This window comes from Podarcis muralis, chromosome 8, assembly GCF_964188315.1.
Source record: "Podarcis muralis chromosome 8, rPodMur119.hap1.1, whole genome shotgun sequence".
NCBI classification, from domain to species: Eukaryota; Metazoa; Chordata; class Lepidosauria; order Squamata; family Lacertidae; genus Podarcis; species Podarcis muralis.
The window spans coordinates 24545554-24566594 of NC_135662.1; the positions used below are offsets into that span (position 1 = coordinate 24545554).

The 21041-nt window shown below is 44.3% G+C and overlaps 1 protein-coding gene across 5 annotated transcripts in view; it reads right to left on the reverse strand.

The window, feature by feature from the left end:
- CPQ (carboxypeptidase Q) overlaps positions 1-21041 on the reverse strand; it is a 160818-nt gene that overhangs the window by 43164 nt on the left and 96613 nt on the right. For all 5 annotated transcript variants that reach the window (XM_077932831.1, XM_077932833.1, XM_077932834.1 and 2 more), the window contains one exon: positions 7009-7100. In XM_077932831.1, the coding sequence (XP_077788957.1) occupies positions 7009-7100 (92 nt within the window). The remainder of the gene's footprint in view (positions 1-7008; positions 7101-21041) is intronic.

Consider the following 21041-nt stretch of genomic DNA (forward strand, 5'->3'; position numbering starts at 1 on the left):
TCACTCCATCGCAGGAATTTGAACTGCTGACCTGATCGGCAAGCCCAAGAGGCTCAGTGGTTCAGACCACGGAGCCACCTGTGTCCCTTGGCATATAGCAGCATGTATTTCTGAATGTCTACATGGCAAAGTGCTGCACAACACAACTAGCCATTTAAGACTGCACATAGGAATGGGGTAGGCATTTGGTTTGGTTCCACCTCTTAATATTAACATATCTGAGTATCTATATCTATCTATCTATCTATCTATCTATCTATCTATCTATCTATCTATCTATCATCTATCTATCTATCTATCTATCATCTATCTATCTATCTATCTATCATCTATCTATCTATCATCTATCATCTATCTATCTATCATCTATCTATCTATCTATCTATCTATCTATCTATCTATCTATCTATCATCTATCTATCTATCTATCTCTATCTATATCTATCTATATCTATCTATATCTATCTATATCTATCTATCTATCTATCTATCTATCTATCTATCTATCTATCTATATCATCTATCTATCATCTATCTATCTATCTATCTATCTATCTATCTATCTAATCTATCTATCTATCTATCGTCTGTCTATCTCTCTGGCCTGCACAGTGATCAGTGTACTGCTCTGTGTTTTGTTATATTTTAATCTATTACTATGACTGTCTTACATTTTACAGTATTCTACATTGCTATAGATCCTGAAGCTGAGGCTCCAATACTTTGGCCACCTCATGAGAAGAGAAGACTCCCTGGAAAAGACCCTTATGTTGGGAAAGATGGAGGGCACAAGGAGAAGGGGACGACAGAGGACGAGATGATTGGACAGTGTTCTCGAAGCTACCAGTATGAGTTTGACTAAACTGCGGGAGGCAGTGCAGGACAGAAGTGCCTGGCGTACTCTGGTCCATGGGGTCACGAAGAGTCGGACATGACTAAACGACTAAACAACAACAACAACAATATTGCTATAGATGGGGATGGGGTATGAAAACATCTGTTGCAATGATTGTTGTTGCTGCTGCTGATTGGTGCGTTTGAATGAACTGATTTGTTAGTATAGTTCTTAAAGAAAACATCAAAGAAAGCTTTCATTTTATCTCAGTCTTAGATGTGTCCTAGCCTTGCTTGTCAAAAGCTGACACAAATCATATTTAATGTGGGGCCATTTGTTGAAAAGAGCAGTTGGTGGCTCTTGAGATGTCTTGGAAAGTAACATGGTTGTATAAAGAGGCTTATTTTGGACAGTTATGAGCCTGCCTTGGAAAATAGGGATAAAATTGATTATTTGACAATGGAACTTTGTAAATGTCAGACACTTACAATGTTTCCAAAGGGCCTCCAATATTCATGGCGTTTCTGACAGTTACCAAAGGATGTATTCTATTACTATTCGGCTGTGCTCCAAAGCAGCGCTCTATGATTATGAATGCATGTGGTATAAATTAATACTATGAGGATATCTGTTTTGTCACCGTATTTGCCTCTTGCTAATAATTATTCTCTTAATTGAAAAGGTTTAATTATGTTCTCCTTTGCAATCAGCCAGTCGCATAATAAATCCATCCTCTTAAATGAATTATCCAATCATCTTTTAAAAAGTAACCTTTAAAACTTAAAAGATGGAAAGTTTGAATGATGGATCATATTTGTCTGTGAATAATTACTATCGACAAGAGATGTTCATATTTTCACAATCCATTTCTTCCAAATGTGTGCGGCAACTCTGCGAAAGGTTAAGATGTTTTTTGTGCAAAAAAGGCATTATTTACAGTGTTAATCAGTTTATATTTGCCACCTCATGCTAATTAGACTTCCCTGTCGATAGATACATACCAAACATACAATTACAGCAGGCAGAACAGGTTGCATAGAAAAGGGATGGGTGGGAGCAAGCCTTCAAAAGCACATTTTATCTTGCTGATTTCTTCCCATCCTCACAAAAAGCAATTTCCCCCATCTAGATGGTATACAATAGTTGGGTATAATTCAGTAATGCTCAGGGTCTCTTTTCTATCCCCCCCCCCCCATTATTTAGATAAATCTTTCATGCTTAGAATATTAAATGGAATTATTTATAACATTTCCCTGTCAAGATTTTCAATAAATAAGATTAGCAGCAGCACAAAACAAGGGAGCATGAGTCTATATCGGAAAGTGATACTGAGGGAGAAAACCCAGGGTAGAATAAGCATTATACATGCATGGATGTGACAAAACTCTGTCATCTTCTTGTTAGAAAAAAGCTGCTTCGAGAGGGGGCAGTTTGAAGTTGTGTGTGTATATTTCGCCTTCACAGACCTACCACTTTCCCCACGGTTCTCCCCCCTCCCCCAATAAACTCATTTAACTCATGAACTTAAATTTAGAATGCCACAGGGAGGGGAGTTGCACAGAAAAGGTTTAATCTCCTCCTTGCCATTTCTTCACACATCTCTCTAATAAAAATGGATTCCACATGTAAAAAACACAACAGGTTCCATTTGGAATGGTTTTACCTGTCTTATAATTGTATCGATTTTATGTTTTCATAATTGTATAGAGTATTGCTACTCTAGGACATTATGGTGAAGGGAAGGGAAGGGAAGAAAATCTTGTATACAAATACCGTATTTTTCGCTCTATAAGACACACTTTTCCCCTGCTAAAAAGTAAGGGGAAATGTGTGTGCGTCTTATGGAGCGAATGCAGGCTGTGCGGCTATCCCAGAAGCCAGAACAGCGAGAGGGATCGCTGCGCAGTGCTCCCTCTTGCTGTTCTAGCTTCTGGCTTTGCCTCTCAGTCCCTTCCCCCACCTCCCGGAAAAGCCCCCAAGAGCCGGGCTCCCTTTAAAGAGCCGCGCGGAGCCCTTCTCCCTCCTCGGGGAAAAGCCTGCATGCGCCGCATACATGCTCCACGCGGCTCGTGAAAGGGAGCACTGAGCAGAGCCTGGGATGCATACAGGCTCGGCTCAGCGCTCCCTTTAAAGAATATTTTTTTCCTTGCATTCCCCTTCTAAAAACTAGGTGCGTTTTATGGAGCAAAAAATTCGGTAATTTCTTTGCAGTGTTCAGTTCTGCTCTAGGTGAACACAGTTATATTTATTTCAGCAGGACCACATAAGAGAAAGTTGCTAGTGAATCACTGCTATGGGTTGGTGTACACATGTAGACCCATTACTAGACTTCTAACCACCATGGGGGTTCAAGTAAGTTCTCTCCCCCATAGTCAAAGTATTCAGGGGGGTTGCTGGGGTCTCATGGCTCAGCCACACTTCCTCCATTGATGAACCTAGCAACTCCACCATCCATGTGTATGCCCGTCTCTCTCTCTCTCTCTCTCTCTCTCTCTCTCTCTCTCTCTCTCTCTCGTGTGTGTGTATAAACACAGACATGTATATGAACATATATATGCATACACATATACCTGTATAGTTTGCAACTGGTGGCTTCTACATAAAGTTTACTTCTTAATTTTTGAGGAAGTAATTATAAGAAGTCATAACTAGGTTAGCAATGACATGTTTATACAATGATCACATTGGCTCAGAGACAATGTTATCAAGTTATCCCTCATTTCATACCATCCTTTGAAGAGACAATTGCAAACAAATCCCACAAAAAACATGGAAATGCTGTTGCATGTTACATTCAGCCTAATTTTTAATTTTAAAAGGATTGTTTAAAAATTTATAAGGCGCCACAAAAAATGTCGGCGATTTTCTGAACATGTTTCATTCTATATGGCTAACACTGACAAAAAAAATCACATTCTGAAGCTGTCGTAGAAGCATCCTTCTTGATCTGAGTCCAACTTCTTGTCATAAAGTACACCGTTAAAATAAACGAGGCACATAGCATAACCTCTTTTGCTCCTCTTTTCTTCCAGCCCAAATCGCAAACAGTCAATTATTTCTGAAAACCACTGATGATATCCATAAGATCTAGTCATGGCGGAATATATTTTTAAAATGATTTTGCAAGGCGGGACAAATGCAGAGCATATGCGCAACTCGGCATGTAGTAAGCCATGAAAGGAAAACATTGTCACCCCCAGCTTGCAAGGCACAAAGATATCAGAGGCAGCAACCTAAACTGAAAGAACTGCAGGCACTCTGCTGCAGTTTGTAGGAAAGCCTCACAAATCATGATCCTAAGGCAGTGTTTCCCAACCTTTTTTGGGCAAAGGCACACTTGTTTCATGAAAAAAATCTCGAGGCACACCACCATTACAGCCCCGTGACGTCAGCGTGCAGTGTCACGCCGGGAGGGACATGAATTGCTAGCAAATTACATAATCACCTCCTTGAGGGCTGGCTCATCTTCTCCGAAGGCAGAACCCCATTAATTAACAGCACAGACTCACACCATAGCCAAGACGAGGGGGGAAAACCTCAGTCATGCACAGTCATGCACATGTGGGGGCTAAATGAGGACAAAGACCGGGCAGAGAGCAGGGTTCAAATCACCCCACCTGGCCAGGACAATCCCTGGGTGCTCCCTTGGGCCACTCGCCTGACCCACCTCGCAGGGCTGTTGTTGCGAGGATAACACGGGGAGAACCACGCGCGCCCCCGGGAGCTCCTTGGAGGAGAAAGCGGGCAATGAATGCAATGCACGAAATATATGAGAGGCGACCAGGTTTTGCAGGTGAGGGGCCCCCGCCAGCCTCCGCTTCCAACACCCGGCGCAACGACGCCGAAGTTTCCCCCCGGGCTCGGCTCGGGGAGCAGCGCTGCTCCCCCCCGGCTCCCCTTCGCCCTCCCGGCTCTCTCTGCCGCCCACTGGGGACCCCCCTCACCTGCCAAGTCCGGAGCGCCGGTGGAAGTTGCATGCATGCATGCAGGGCGCCGCGTTGCCATTGCATTGCACTGCATTCCATGCAACGCCTGCACGCATGCATTGCCTTGCACGCCCGCCAAGGGGTCTCCCCGCGGTCCGATGCGTCCCCTCCGGCGCGGATGCAGCATTGCAAAAATAAAAAAACCCCGACGCAGCCCTACCTGGGGGGCAGCCTCCGCCTCCGCCGCTCCGCCTCCGCGGGGATCCCCGGGCTCCATCCTGCCGCCCGATCTCCGGGGGGCGCAGGCAGGCTGTGCGGGGTCTGCGCGGAAGAGCCCCTGCCCGCCCGGCCGCCGCCGCTGCGCTCATTCCATGGCCGGGAGAAGAGCGCTTCAAACAAAACGCCCGGCCCGCCAGGCCACGCTGGGAAACGTAGTTCGCGCACCCCGCGCGGGTGCGGAGCCCAAGGGCGAGGGGACTACGGATCCCGGCAGCCCCCGCGCCGGGGACGGAGGGGGAGAGGCCAGGTGCAGGGATGGAGGGACGGGTGGGCGAGCGAGTGAGTGAGTGGCAGCCGCCAAGCCTTGGCCGAGAGCCAGGAAGGGCCTCCCCGGAGGAGGAGGAGGAGGAGGGAGGCGCAGAGCGGGAGGGAGGGAGGGAACCCCAGGGGTCATCTAGTGACGGCGCCCCAATCGAAAATTTGACTTTATAAAAAAAAAAATCTTTCAATTTTTTAATTTTTCCCGCGGCACACCAGGCAACATCTCGCGGCACACTAGTGTGCCGCGGAACAGTGGTTGGGAAACACTGTCCTAAGGGCCTAACTACATTTGACTATACCTGTATGACTTGCAGCCACATCACTGGTTTTACTTTATTTAATTGCAGGCAGCCAGAGAGGGGGGATTTATTTATTTTTTAATATCAGGAATGCAGTGCACAGTGAGGGGTGGTTTAACCCTTTCCTCCCCCACTGCACTCTCAATGAACACCCCCCCTCCCCTAGTGTTGCAGTTCAGCTAAGGACAAAAGATCCCACGATGCTAATGGGAGCTTCCTCCTACCCCAAGCTTGACCTCAATCTGTGGAGATTTTAATCAAGATCAGAGTGGGAAAGTAAAGGGTTAACCTCCCCCCTCCAATCTACTGCAGTGCTGATAAAAATGTGTTGTTGTTGTTTAGTCATTTAGTCGTGTCCGACTCTTCGTGACCCCATGGACCAGAGCACGCCAGGCACTCCTGTCTTCCACTGCCTCCCACAGTTTGGTCAAACTCATGCTGGTAGCTTTGAGAACACTGTCCAACCATCTCGTCCTCTGCCGTCCCCTTCTCCTTGTGCCCTCCATCTTTCCCAACATCAGGGTCTTTACCAGGGAGTCTTCTCTTCTCATGAGGTGGCCAAAGTATTGAAGCCTCAGCTTCAGGATCTGTCCTTCTAGTGAGCACTCAGGACAGATCCTGAAGCTGAGGCTCCAATACTTTGGCCACCTCATGAGAAGAGAAGATGTACACTCCTGTAATTAAAATCAAGAACAAACAGGTTGGTGTGACTGCAAGTGATGCAAAGAAGGGTGACTGTTGGGTCTATCACACACAAGAATGTGAAAAAACCTCCCTGGGAAATGTTACTTCAACTGAAAGGGCTTTAGCTTTCTTCAAAATTCCTCTGAAGTTTCATCTTGTGGAGGAAACTCTAAATTCGCTTTAAATTTTGCTTTGTGGAAAATCAAGTTAGCAGCTTCGCAATATGTAGGGCAGCCACCCCCAACTGGTGCCCTCTGGGTATTTCTGGGCCACTGCCCCCATCAGTCCCCATTCAGCAAGGCCAAACTATGGTTTGGGGTGTTGCTCCACCCTTGGAGGCTGCTGGAGGGATTCTCAGGGGAGGCAAGGAAAAGAACTTCTCAAATCATGGTTTGCCTATATGTCTGAAACGAAACAATGGTTTGGAATCTAAATTATGCTTAGTGCAAACGTTTTATCTAACCCTCTCTTTGCCCTAGCTTCTCGGATGATGGCGTTTGTTTCTGATACTTATCTGGATAATATGCCTTGTTTGTTTCCTACATCCTAATGGGGATCCTAATTTTCCCTCATAAAAACTGGGCTTAGTCTCTAGGCCAAAACCATTTCATAGCTTCATTGCTTCCCTTCATCCCATACATTTGAAGTAAGAAATTAAATAAATCAAACTGCAAAAGGAATGGCTACTGTCATGAAATACATATTGCTCGACCAGACTGCTTACTTTATGCATCTTGTAGTATTGTTCAGCTCCTATTCCGCCTTGTTCTTCTCCAGTCCAAAGCAGTAGACGCAGAGTTCTCTTGGGACGGAGCCCTAAGTTATTTTTAAAAAGAAAAAGAGGGGGAATTAAGTGAGCAATTTTTTTTAAAAAAGAGCTCTATTTGAATTTGAATTAGCTTCTTCTTCTAAGCATTTATGGGATAACCCTAAACTAGGAGTGGACCACTCACATCACATCTGAGATGAGGGCCACTTTTGCATTTTTATTACCACAAGAGGGCTGCAAGAGTATGTGAGGAGGAGAAGAGAAGCACTTTGGTCATTATTGTAAATGTTTTCTTTCAAATGCATTTCCTGTTAACCACCTTTTCCCTTCTGCATCCCGCTTTCCTCTGTCTGTACCTCCACAGGTCTCTCTGAACCTCTCTGTCTGTTTGTCCGATGTCTTTGCACCCTGTAGCACACACACTCTCTTCTCCACAGGGCAAGGGCTGCAGCACATGTTCTGTATGCAGGAAGTCCCTGGTTCATCTCTAGGCAGGGCTGGGAGAGCCATTCTCAGTCAGTCCTAGATGGACTTGGTGTAAGGCAGCGTCCCAGCTTCCTAGATGTTTCCAATGCTCTACGTTCCTATGTCCACATCACCACAGGTCAGCATCTTCATATCTGCGACCCAACACTGCCACATGTCTTTCAGTTACCACCCTTTTCTCTTTCCTTTTCGATAGTGCACAGAGAAGGGCTGTAGCTCAAGAGTAGAGCATCTACAGAACCAAGGTTGGGCAGTTTTGATTGGCATGCAGAAGGTCCAGGTTTCTATGATTCTATGATTCTATCACTGGTATCTCCAGGTAGGACTGGGAGAGAACCCTGCTTGGAGCCCTGGAGAACTGCTGCCAGTCAGTGCAGACAATATTGAGCTAGATGGACCATCTCATATGTTATGAGGCTGTTTCCTATGTTTGTTTGTTTGGACCTGCACTCCCAGGTCCATTATCCTGAAGTTCACCCACATAATGGTAAACTGTGGTTGGAACCAATGCACTGTTAGGACCATTAACATTAACTAGGAAAGTCCATTTGAAAACTATGTACATATAGGCATTTTCTTTATTTAAGCCATCTCCTACATCTTCTGTGCAATTTAAGTTAAAGAGTTCAATGGGTATTACTTCCAGGTAAGTGAGTACAGTATAGCCTAGCAGTCCATAATCACTGGTTGCTTTATTTCAGTCTGTGCCAACCCGGTGTCCTCTAGGTGCTATGGACTACATTTCCCATCATCCTTGACCATCGGCCATGCTTGCTGGGGCTGATGGGAACTGTAGTTCAAAACATCTGGAAGGTACCTGGTTAGTGAAGGCTACTTTGTGTGTGTTGTGCATCAAAGGTGCAAACCAAAAATAAGTGGATAAACTGAACCAAAATCATGCAAAATATTACAAAGTGTGTGTAATGTAGCAAAATAAACTGGAAGGCACAGAGCTACAAAAATAGCATTTTGTGACTACAAGCAAAACGGGTCTGTTAGTTTCAAGAGCAAAACGTAAAAAAAATATCCAAGAGATTTACTCGTGCGCTTCTTAGTTACTATTACAGCACAGGATTAGAGCTTCCTTTCCCTTTCAAACCAGCCAGATGGCCAATGATGTCATATTAAGATAATAAAAACAGTAGTCACATTAAAGCCATCACATGTGGTTTCTGGTCAGCCTCGGGTCAGGTGTTTAGTTTTTGTGTGATCTTTTAAAAGTCTGCAGAGAAGCCTAAAATTCTGTGCTTTTTGGGTTACTGGTCATAAGATGCACCGGATGCTGGTAACATTTCAGATGCAAAATAATGCAAGTTTGGCTCAGCAAATGGGGGCAGCATGTTTCAGAAGAACTAGGGAGATTACTGATAATAGGCACTAAATGCCAGGGAGGGATTAGATTGTATAATATGTATGTGTGTATATATAAATGGGTGCAAAAAATATATATGACAGGGCTGGAAAATGATTTTCCACCTTCTTCGGCATCTGGCACCAAATGATGCGCTGCATAATGCACTACAAAGTGGGGAGTAAGGGGGCACATGATAGAGATGTAGGAAATGATGCATGGTGTGAAGAAAGACGTTTTTATTCCTTTCTCATACTACTAGAATCAGAGTCATCAAGGAAGCTGAATGCTGTTGTCTGTTCTGAAAGTACTTATTACACCATGCATTAACCAAAGGAATTTGCTACCATAAGATATGTTGGTGGCTCCCAACTTGGGTGTCTTTAGAAGGGAGTTAGACATATTTATGGAGAAGAAGGCCATCAATAGCTTCCCATCACAGTGGCTAGATGTTATCTCCCGGATCAGAGGGTGTGTGCTTCCGAATGTCAGTTGCTGAGGAACCCTAGCGCAAAGGACGCTGTGGTGCTCATGTCATGTTTGTGAGGAAAAGGCATTCTCAGGGATGTCTCTAGACTGCTTGCTCTGCTAATTTCTTAGTTCTCAAGCTCCACTGTTCTGTGCCTCAATATAGGAAAATTGATCAGTTGCCTTGGACTGGTCACTTAAAGAGTTTTGTGTTGGAATGCCTGGTCTGCAGTAACTCAGGTGCAGATTTGCTTTAGAATATGCAAGAGGTATCTGGCTGTGCCCCCAAACCATGCCTCACATCCGGCTCCACCCCCATAGCCATGACTTGAACCAGGCTTCAGTTAGCGAACCTTGGTGTTCTAGTGGTAAACATAGCCAATTCTGCAAGCATGATGTTCGTCTACCTGCTGTACCAGAGAATCACTATGGCATGTAGCTTTCTTTGCTTGCAAAAGTGGCACTTTAAGAAGAGTAGGGCATTCCGCCTTCTGGTTGTGAAGGTGGAGTCTTAAAATGAATTGCAATCTATTAGAAACCTTCTGGCTTCAGCAGGCACTCTGTAGCCAGCGGCACCCATTGATAAATTTGGGCACGGCAATTTGACTCTTTCATTGGGTACTTGAGAGGAGAAACACCAGCACTCCTTATGAACCCACTTTTCATGCAAAAAGGAAAGTAAAAATAAAAACCAAACTCCTGCCCGAATAGTTGTAGCTTTAAATCTGTAAGCTATAATAAGCTAGCAGTGTATTGAACAAGGTCTTTCAAAATCCACATGACTTTCCTCTTTAGCTGGTTGGGATTTTAAATGGAGGTGCAAGTTACATATGTCATGAAAGTAACTGTTGCATTGATATTGGATTGAGAGGTTTAGCAAAGTGAATTACTTTAGATTTTTAAATAATATATTACTTTCTTTTTGCAGAGCTGAAATATAATACAGGCAGGATGTGTATGACATGTTTCATTATGGTTGCTTATTCATTTTTGGCAGCGCCTCCCAGCTTTTCCATTCCAGGGGAAGGGAAGGGGGAAGATCTGATTTCACGAGGCATAAGAGATTCCCTGAATGCCACCGGTATTTAACAGTCTGAGTGGAAACTTACTCAACACCTTTTAAAAAGCACCCGATGACAATACAACAGACTATCTATAACTTGGATACAGAAAACATGCACAATGGCTACAGATTTAGCTGCATATTTCATTACAGCAGCCGTAGATTCATGTGTCAAATGCATGACTAAGATACAATCCCAAGCATGGCTCAGCGCCGTTTTCTATAAATAAAACAAGGTACTGAATTTGCTTTCCCACCATGGTCTGCATTTTTTAAAAAAGTAATACAATGCTGTTTCAATTCATTGTGTAATTTGACCTAGTGAGGAATCACTCCATTCAAATCAATTGAGCAACAATTTCCTTACAGCATTTTACTCCATTGTTTTCTACAGTCTAGGGCAGGGGTCTGCAACCCGCGGCTCCGGAGCCGCATGTGGCTCTTTTACACCTTTGCTGCAGCTCCGGGGCAGATACTAGCGAGGGGAGGAGGTGCATTGTGCGCCCCGACACTCCCCACTGTGGCGGGCGCTGTACTGGCTGTGACGTTGCATGGGGGTGGTGCGTGTGTTAGTCACGCACCGTCCCAACGTCACCTTCCCGGTTTTGCGGCTCCCAGTTTTTTTTTCCTTCGGAAATGGGTCGAAGTGGCTCTTTTTGTCTTAAAGGTTGCAGACCCCTGGTCTAGGGCAAGAGAGGGAAACCCGTGGCCTCCAGATGTTGCTGACCATTGGGCCTGTTATCTGGAGCTGATGAAAGTTTCAAGCCAACAGCATGCAAAGGGCCACAGATTCCCCAGCCCAGATCCATCAAGTTCAATGGAGTCCCAAGAAGAATTTTACTAGAAGGGTGAAAGGACCTACCTCTATCCTCATCTTGTTTCATGTACTAGAAAGCTAAATCCTTGAAATAGGGGGTGGGGGTGGGGCTTAGATCCAATGTGTGAAACGATTTCAAAACAATAACCACATCAGAGTGCTCAGAACCATCTATTGGATTCAGAACCATGACAGCATTTAATCATTTTTTTGTGATCTATTTAAACGTGCATTAAGTGAAGCACAGGCAATGCAATGCCAAGGGTCTGCTCCTGTATGATAATAATAATAATAATAATAATAATAATAATAATAATAATAATAATAATAATAATTTATTATTTATACCCTGCCCATATGGCTGAGTTTCCCCAGCCATTGGCAGCTCCCAATCAAGTGTTAAAAACAATACAGCATTAAATATTAAAAACTTCCCTAAACAGGGCTGCCTTCAGATGTCTTTTAAAGAGAAGATAGCTGCTTATTTCCTTCACATCTGAAGGGAGGGCGTTCCACAGGGCGGGTGCCACTACCGAGAAGGCCCTCTGTCTGGTTCCCTGTAACCTCACTTCTCGCAATGAGGGAACCGCCAGAAGGCCCTCGGTGCTGGATCTCAATAGAACGATGGGGGTGGAGACACTCCTTCAGCTATACAGGACTGAGGCCGTTTAGGGCTTTACTGGCCCCATTAAGTTTCTCTCTTCATAAAATTATCTTCTTCTCCAAAACAACCAGTCTATGGATGAGCCAGTAAACAGCAATATCTGAGCCTGTGCGATCTATGTCATGTAGATTGCCTACCCAGTTATAAAACAATGAATTTTGAAGGGCTGTAGCTCAGTGGGACTTACTTTGCATGCAGAAGATACAATCTCTGGCATCTCTAGGTTAAAAAAAAAAGACCTCTGGCTGAAAGCCTGGGGCACTGCGGTTGGTTAGTGTAGATTTGGTGCCCCTTACAATAGTTCAGACTACAAATCCCATCAGCCCTAGCCAGGACAACTGAGCACCAAGTTGGCAGACATTGGTGTAGACAATAGTGAGCTAGATAGACCAATGGGTTGACTTGGTATAAGACCAATGAGCTGAAATAAAAACTAGTGTCTTAACAGCAGCTTAGTGCCAACTCCAGGTTAGAGGGAGGGTCTTAGCTGTCCACTCCCACTGTGCACTGACTCCTCCCACATGATAAGTGGGTGGCAGCTTCTACTACTCACTAGGATTGGCTGCCTGTTTCCCACACTCTCTCCCTAGAAACACGGATGGTAAGGAGGTGGACTGTGGGAGTAGAGGCTGGGAAATTGGAAGGTGTGGCATGGCTAGGCAGACTATCCACTGTCAGGGAGAAAAAAGAAGATCTGCTGCACTGCAGCAGTATAGGAAGTGTTCCAATTGTCTAAGGATTTCATTTGGTCCACATTAGCCTGAACTTCCTAGACAAACATGCTAATCAGAATGCAGTTATTCCTCACTTTTCACATTTTCTGAATTTTGTAATTCAGTTTTTGGTTCATAAATATAACACAGGTGTGTAAAATGTGTATTCTAGGTTAAAGGCATTTTTTAAAATGTTCATTTTGGGCTAAAATGGGTAAAAAGAATCAAATTTTTAGGGAAAATTGCATACAATAGTGTACGCTTTGTGAAAAAATAGATACATAAAAAATGTGAATCATCGCATGCTGTTTTAAAAGATGTGCTGATTGATGCAGAAACAAAATGGAATACTTATGAGCATTTAAGGTCCTCATTCCTACTTTGAGGATTGCCATCTGATTGGGTTTCACTTTGATTCTAATTTGATTTTAAGATGTATTTTAACTGATTGCTTGATTTTATGGTAATGTGTCATATATTTGATGTTAGCTGCTCTGAGCCTGGTTTTTGCCAGGGAGGGCAGGGTATAAATAAAATTTATGATGATGATGAATAAACAGGGAATTTTCTTACACTGAGGGCTCACCCAAACTTCAGCTTGCTCTGCTGCTTTCCCCCAGGAAAACCTGAAGTTTTCCTCTGATTGACATTTGCTCCAATTCTGCACTAAAGAGCGGGTTTTCCTGAGGAAAGTGGCAGGGCAAACAGAAAACTGCTCAGCCCTGTGCTTTCTAGGCTTTCTAGACAAGCCCTGAGTCAGACCATTGGTCCGTCTAGTTCAGTACTGTCAACATTGACTGGCGTAATTTCAGACTAGGGACATGCCTATCACTACCTGGAGATGCCAGAAATTGAATCTGGGACCTCCTAACACATGTGAAGCTGGCTTGAAATAGACTGATCTGTCTGTCCCTACTGCCATCCCACAATGAGGTAGAGAGTAAATGAATGAGGAAGCACAAGAGCGGCTCAGCAGCCCTCTCTGTCTAATGGTTGGGATTTGTCCCAGAGAAAGAGGAAGGACAAATGAACAGGTAGGAGCTCATAACTAGGAGTAGGAGCAGCAACAACAACAACAGGGCTCCCAAGTCATCAGTAGGTTCTGGCAGGGCTTTTTTTGTCAGGACATGGAGTCTTGAACTGGCTTGTCAGTGGAGGCCACAATAAAGGTGGTATGGCATGAGATGTACTTTGATTTTCAGGAGCAGGAACCCACAGAAAGAAAAAAAATTACTATTAGGGATGAAGAAGAAATTCTGTTTGATAAGCATTATGTGGAGGGGAAAGGGCACTGAGAAGATGGAGAGATCTCAAAAGGCCGAGGGCTCAGGTGATTCCGGTTACAATTTCAAAGATAAATCCGACAGAGAACATAACAGATAAAGGGGAAAGGAGGTGCGCTAAGAGGCAACAAGCACAAAAAAGTTCAGTGTTGGACATCCTCCCTTTAGTGAAGTAATAGGCCAATTAAAGATGAAATATACAGTAACAGACATAAGGCTGGACAAGGATTAGAAGTGCATCTGTGAGTAATCTGAGCTGAGGTAATAGCTGAGCTATGAAGTGGAGAAAAGAAGGAACAAATGTCAAAATGATAATGTTCTAGGGAGAACTCTCTTTAGAGAAGGATGTCAAAAAGTGAAGGTTGCATAGGTACTTTTGAAAGGGTCAGATTCACACCAGCGGCATACTGATGAGCAACCAGGTCACTGAATTTTCACCTAAGGTTGTAGGATCTGCAGAGCTGGTAATGCATTTTTTTTAAAAAAAAATATGATCTAAAATAGCATTGGAGCCAGACTAAAATTATTCACAGTTTTCTCCTTTTCAGAAATGTTGCAGCACTTCTCAAGAAAAAAGTTTGCTGATTTATTTACATTGCTCTCAGTGACATCAACACATGTTCAATTCTGATTGAAGATGCAGTATTCTGATGTCATCCAGTACTTTTCATGATCCACCATGACTGAGTTAGTGGACAAGTAGTGTGAAATGAAGGCACAAGACTGGGGGTGATCATCAGTGAGCTGCGCACAGGTGAGCTGAAGCGAGCTGCTCGCTAGGCCTGTGGAGCCTCCTTTTATTGAGACAAATATGCAAGCCAGGAAAATACATTTTGGCCTGTGACCTTTACACATCTTCCGTCCCGAGATCTTGGGGTGGTACAACGTTATTTTGGCACCTGTTTCCACAGCGTCATTTCCCCCTTGCACAGTGTATGACGAAGGAGACAAAAGGTCTCAGGGACAAAGGTTACAGACAGGACACCGCAGACTGCTGAGACCGCAAAAGGTCAGACAGAGGGAACGATGTACAGACAGCTGTGGCTTGTCTGGGGGGGGTGCCCTGCACCCCAGGGTCATGCGTGCAGGCAGACTGTGACTGCCTGCTGGTGGGGAGTGTGCTCCCTCCGGACCCCACTGCCCACTTCGCGATATCCCTACAGTAGTGAACTGAGGAGAAACAGAAACTATTCACATTACAGAATCTGGGCTGGTACACCAAACTCTGGTGAGAAAAAGCTCCAATGACTCCAGAAAAAGCACACACAAAAGAAGCGGTGTGGCATTCAAGACCTTCTATACCCCACAACAAAACCTGAAGTGGAGAAGAACTCAGTGATCATAATGCTCACCTCATCTTTAAGACATGCACCCCAAGTTACTGACGCTTCCATTCCGACCTAAGGTGTGATGAAACTCAATGATGGCCTGTCAAAATGTATGAGTGCAAATACTAATCATATGATTTGCTGAACTCCCAATGCTAAACACCCTAAGCGTAACCTCCTCCACTATCTAGACAACATCCTTTCTGTGATAGCATCACATCCCGGCTCTTTTCCAGGATGTGCCTCTTTTCCAGGAAAACTAACCTAAGGTTTAGATTGCAAACAAAGCAAACTTATGTCAGTTTCCTGAACGTTGCTTGCTTGGTTTCCAAGTCAGCTAAAACACACACACAAAACCTCTAGTGCAACCACCTCAAGGCTAAGACACATGACTACTGTGCTATTGTCAGCCATTTCCCCCTCTTCGGTGTGTGCTGAGGTTGCTCCCTGCTGTGCTTGTAGAAAGTTTTAATGTGGTGCAAAGGCCAGAAAGTCACATCTGACATTATGAGAGTGCTACCACAAGTGTGGGTGGGTGGGGAGAGAATCAGCTAAAAAAACCATGCAAATCTTATGTACCAGGCTTTAGCCCTTTTCAGCAGTAATTATTCTTATCTGTCCACTGCCATCATCCTTCTATAGCAGTGGTGTCTCACAGGCAGCATTCAGACAAGATTTTTTTCCCTGCCACGGGGGAGAATGCAGGGCCGGCATCCTTGGACAGCTGCTGCAATCCTAGCAGAGTTCACCACTAATGCCTGCCCTGGGCTCCGCATTGTGTGAGTGGCTAGGTCTAGATGCCATTTTGATTTCCCACAATGCCCTAGAGGGACGATACATTGTGCAGGAGCTTAAAATGGCAGCCAGAAGCTCCTTCTTGCTCTGAGGAATGCAACCCACTGCCAGGTAAGCCCACTAGGAAGATGAGACCTTCCAGAGGATCTCAAACTGGTGATGGCCCCAGGAGACTATTGTGGAAGAAAAAGGGAACAACATCACTGTGGGCAGAGTTTGGCTTCATCTTACAACTGACAGAAGTTCCTCAAGATCTCAAGCAGAAGTCTTTCCAATCGGGTGCCACCTAATCTGTTTAAAAAAAAAAAAAAAGACTAGAGAGGTCTGGCTTTGAGCCAGGGACCTTCTACATGCAAGGCATATGCTTTACCACTAAGTAATGGTCCCTTCTCTGGAGCTTCTGACACTGTGCATTATGCCCACCCCTAGGAGTTGGCCACTGCTGTTCTATATAATTCCTTTCTTTATAGAAACAGATTGATTGCTTTCCTGCTCATTCCCAGCCCTGGGTTATTTAGAGTCCATAGATGCAAAAGGAGAGTGTTCCAGACCAGAAAGACGTCATGTCCCCTCAATCTCATTGACAGAGAATCATAAAATTTGTTTTGGCCTTTGAACTCAACCAAGCCATGCCATTGACATTTTGCTTCTGTGTTTTTCCAAGTGAAGTAAAGAGATTGAATACTGGGTTTATAACCCTTGTCATTTTCTCCCCATCTCAATGACATGGGACTTGTCTGTCCCCAGGATGCATGGCACATTCTAACGATATAATATCAATTTACAATAAACCGACTGCAAAGAGAAGGCAGAGGACTCTCTCTCTCTCTCTCTCTCTCTCTCTCTCTCTCTCTCTCTCAATATGTTTTTATTGATTTTCCAATACCGTTCCACTATCAGCCTCATTAATTGGCTAAAATACCAATTTTATCCAAGTAATATATTTATTAATGCCAATTATTCATATGTCAAATTATATGATTTTATCAAACTGGCCTCCCAGCGTGCTAGATTTGAGTCTTCGTTCTTCTACATTTTTTTCTGCGTTTCAAAATCTTAACAATTTTCATCCCATTCCATTCAGATATAATAATCCCATATAAAATTGCTGTAAGGACTCATTCTCAATAGGCCCATGCATTCTGGTGGTGCACAGCTTTATGAAGAACTTGAAATTCAACAGCACCAAGCCATAACTGATAATCTTTATTTTGATGGTGGTAAATCTAGGCCCAATTTCACTGTGAGATATCTCCCAACTAATATGATGAAAGCGTGTGCAGTGGCTACAAATGCATATGTTTTTGAGCTTCAAGAGGAGAGACAATAGGAAGCAGACGTGATTCATACTTCCTATTTCCTGTCCTTCATAACATCCAAAATGGAGGTCTTGACTATCTTTCCAATGAAGTGGCTGCATGGAAGCACCAAAACAGGAAAATAAGTCATCTGTGCATCCTGTTCCCCTAATAGCCAAGATCCCAAGATGTGAGCCCAAGCCATATAACTGGCCAAAGTCTTGGGACCTTCTTAGGGCTCCTGTATGTGCAACATTTTCTGGCATGGATATCACATCCTATAGAAAATCTGCATGTACTTTCCATGCAGTGAAATCTGTTTGGCCATGCATTAGATTCCCACAGCATATACACATGGCAAAATAGACATGTGTAGATTTATCAGGGTGATATACAAATGCTTTCAATGTAATCTCCTGTTCTTATCTATTCTATATGCCTACAACTGCAAGATGCAATTGATCTCTTTGTGACTGCAAGAGGTGTGGTGGAATTGTGAATGGAGTTTTGCTCAGTAGGTTACAACTTGTTCGGGGCTCATTTGGTATAACAGGTGACTTTCAATTTTCTGACTCGACGTCACTTAACGGGAAGGGTTTCTCTCTCTTTGAACTTGTTTTAAAAGGAAACTAGATAGTTACACTATCCTAAAGTTCCAAATTATTAGAGTACAGAGAGCACTTCATAGTTACTACCTGCTTTCAATTTAATTTGACAAAGTCTTCATTTACAAATGAGGTTCGCTAGCAGAATTAGCTCTGAAATTGTTTACGGGGTCTTCCTTTTACAATCCTTTTATAGTTCCAATTGAAAAACTGGATACCACCATATAGACATTACTTCTTTATACCCTACAGGGAACTAGTTACTAAAGTTCTTCATGTTTGATTGCATGACTGCTTTGACAGGTTTGTGGATATATACCAGTTGGATGAGGAAAAAATGGGACAACAGTCTGAACAGACACTTCTCGGTCACAGGAGCCATCTTTCATTTCAGTTACTATGGAAACAGCAAAAAGAGCATATTCCATGGCCTGTTTGGGTGCATCTGGGTTCTCTGTTTTCAAGGGGAAAACTGTTATCTCTGATCTTTGTCCACTGGAAGCATTAATGCCAATGTAACCATTTCCCAAGAACTGCAAGAGACTACATTTTCATGGAAATAACTCCAAATGGGATCTGGAACAAAACTAGCTGAGAGTTACTGACATGCTTTCCTTATGCTTCACCCACCTTTAAACCAAAAGCAGAAATAGGAGGCTGCAATTGTGAGTAGAGCAACATTCCCCAACCTGGGACCTTCCAGATGTTTCGGATCACACTTCCCATCAGCCCACCAGATTGCTTGGGCTGGTGGGAGTTGTGGTTCAAAATAGGTCTGTGGAAGGTTCCCCTGATCTGATCCACAGTCCAATATCCCTATCTCTAATGCCCTGTGCTTCCCTCCCAATCAGGAATCCATCATCTCAGCCATCTTGCCTCTTAGCACCTTTCCTATAACTTGTGGCCACAAAAGACACAAACCATATAGTCCCAAGCCTAACATTTAAGAAATTTTGTTCCCATCCAAATTATGACTGGGGAACTCAGGGATCTCGGTCAGAAGCAGTGTGTCTCTGAATACCAATTGCTGGCAATCAGAGGTGAGGAGAGTGTTGCTGTGCCCAGATCCAGCTTGCGGGCTTCCCATAGGCACATGGTTGCCACTGTGATAACAGGTTCCTGGACTTGATGGGCCTTTGGCCTAGCCCAGTAGGGCCCTCCTCTAATGCAAAAAAAAAAAAGTGTCTCCAGTCTGCCACTAGCTGAATCAAAACAGTAGAGTACAAAACATTGACATCTGAAGAGAAGCAAAAGAAATTCTAGAGGCCCAAATTAATGATAAACTGCATCCTTAACAAAAGTCATAAAAGGTAAAGGGGTCCAGTCATGGCCGACTCTTGGGTTGTGGCGCTCATCTCGCTTTATAGGCCGAGGGAGCCAGCATACAGCTTCTGGGTCATGTAGCCAGCATGAGTATAGCATCTAGATCAAGGAGTATAGCATCTAGATCAAGGGAAGTAATAGTGCCACTGTATTCTGCTCTGGTCAGACCTCACCTGGAGTACTGTGTCCAGTTCTGGGCACCACAGTTCAAGAAGGACACTGACAAACTGGAACGTGTCCAGAGGAGGGCAACCAAAATGGTCAAAGGCCTGGAAACGATGCCTTATGAGGAACGGCTAAGGGAGCTGAGCATGTTTAGCCTGGAGAAGAGGAGGTTAAGGGGTGATATGATAGCCATGTTCAAATATATAAAAGGATGTCACATAGAGAAGGGAGAAAGGTTGTTTTCTGCTGAACCAGAGAAGCGGACACGGAGCAATGGATCCAAACTACAAGAAAGAAGATTCCACCTAAACATTAGGAAGAACTTCCTGACAGTAAGAGCTGTTCGACAGTGGAATTGGCTGCCAAGGAGTGTGGTGGAGTCTCCGTCTTTGGAGGTCTTTAAGCAGAGGCTTGACAACCATATGTCAGGAGTGCTCTGATGGTGTTTCCTGCTTGGCAGGGGGTTGGACTTGATGGCCCTTGTGGTCTCTTCCAACTCTATGATTCTATGATTCTATGATTCTATGACTAAGCCGCTTCTGGAGAACCAGAGCAGCGCACAGAAACGCCGTTTACCTTCCCGCCGGAGCGGTACCTAATTATCTACTTGCACTTTGACGTGCTTTCAAACTGCTAGGTTGGCAGGAGCAGGCAACAGGAGCTCACCCCGTTGTGGGGATTCGAACCGCCGACCCTCTGATTGGCAAGTCCTAGGCTCTGTGGTTTAACCCACAGCGCCACCCGCGTCCTGAAGTCCTAAAGTCATACTCACCCTATAACTATTCTGTATATACTAATACTAAGGATGCACTACGATATGTTTGGATAGTCTCCATTGACCTAGTCACCAAGAAATGGGTCTTTAAATATACTATCTGTCCAGTAGCTATTAATCTCTTTCACAGCCACCCTTGGAAGTAAATATCCCATCTCTGTAATTAAGGAATTGGAAGCACAGCCCAGATTCAAAGCATGGTTTCTTCTGACCTGTTCCCAAAGCAAGGGTGGTAAAGGAAAAGGAACACCCACCTGGCTGCCGGCAGCACAAGGAATGTAGTTTGAATAAGAAATAAAAGAAAACCCCTAGGCTGCTGACTTTTGCACAGGAGGCATTCAGCACTGCCTTGGCTATTTCCAAAAGGACTCGCTCACCACACAGGTGACCTTTTGGGTGAGGAAGCCACAGTGCCAGTGGCCAACTTGAGCTCTGAAAGATGTCTAGTTTCCCAAACAACCTCAATGAATTAAACACACAGCTCTCCAACACAAGAAGCAGGGAGGATCTGCAGGACCCCCCAAGACTGATTCCTCATGCCAGGGCATTTGCTCTGGCCTTCAGAAGACTGGCCCTGTAGTTAGCTGGCATTGTCCTCCTCCCAGAATAAGCGGCGAGGGACCTCATGATCTCAGTAATTAAGAGCTTTTCAGCCACAGACATTGCAACCCAAACTCAAAGGGTGCTTTCTTCTGCCCACCCCCATGATGGTCTACCAACAACTCAAAAAGACGGTGGTCAAAGGAACTTATGCCTGGACTCAGGCAGCATAAGGAATGTGTTTGGAATGAGGGCAAAGGGAGGGGAAACCCCTATAGTGACTTGAACCCAGAAGGGAGACTAGTGTCTTGTAT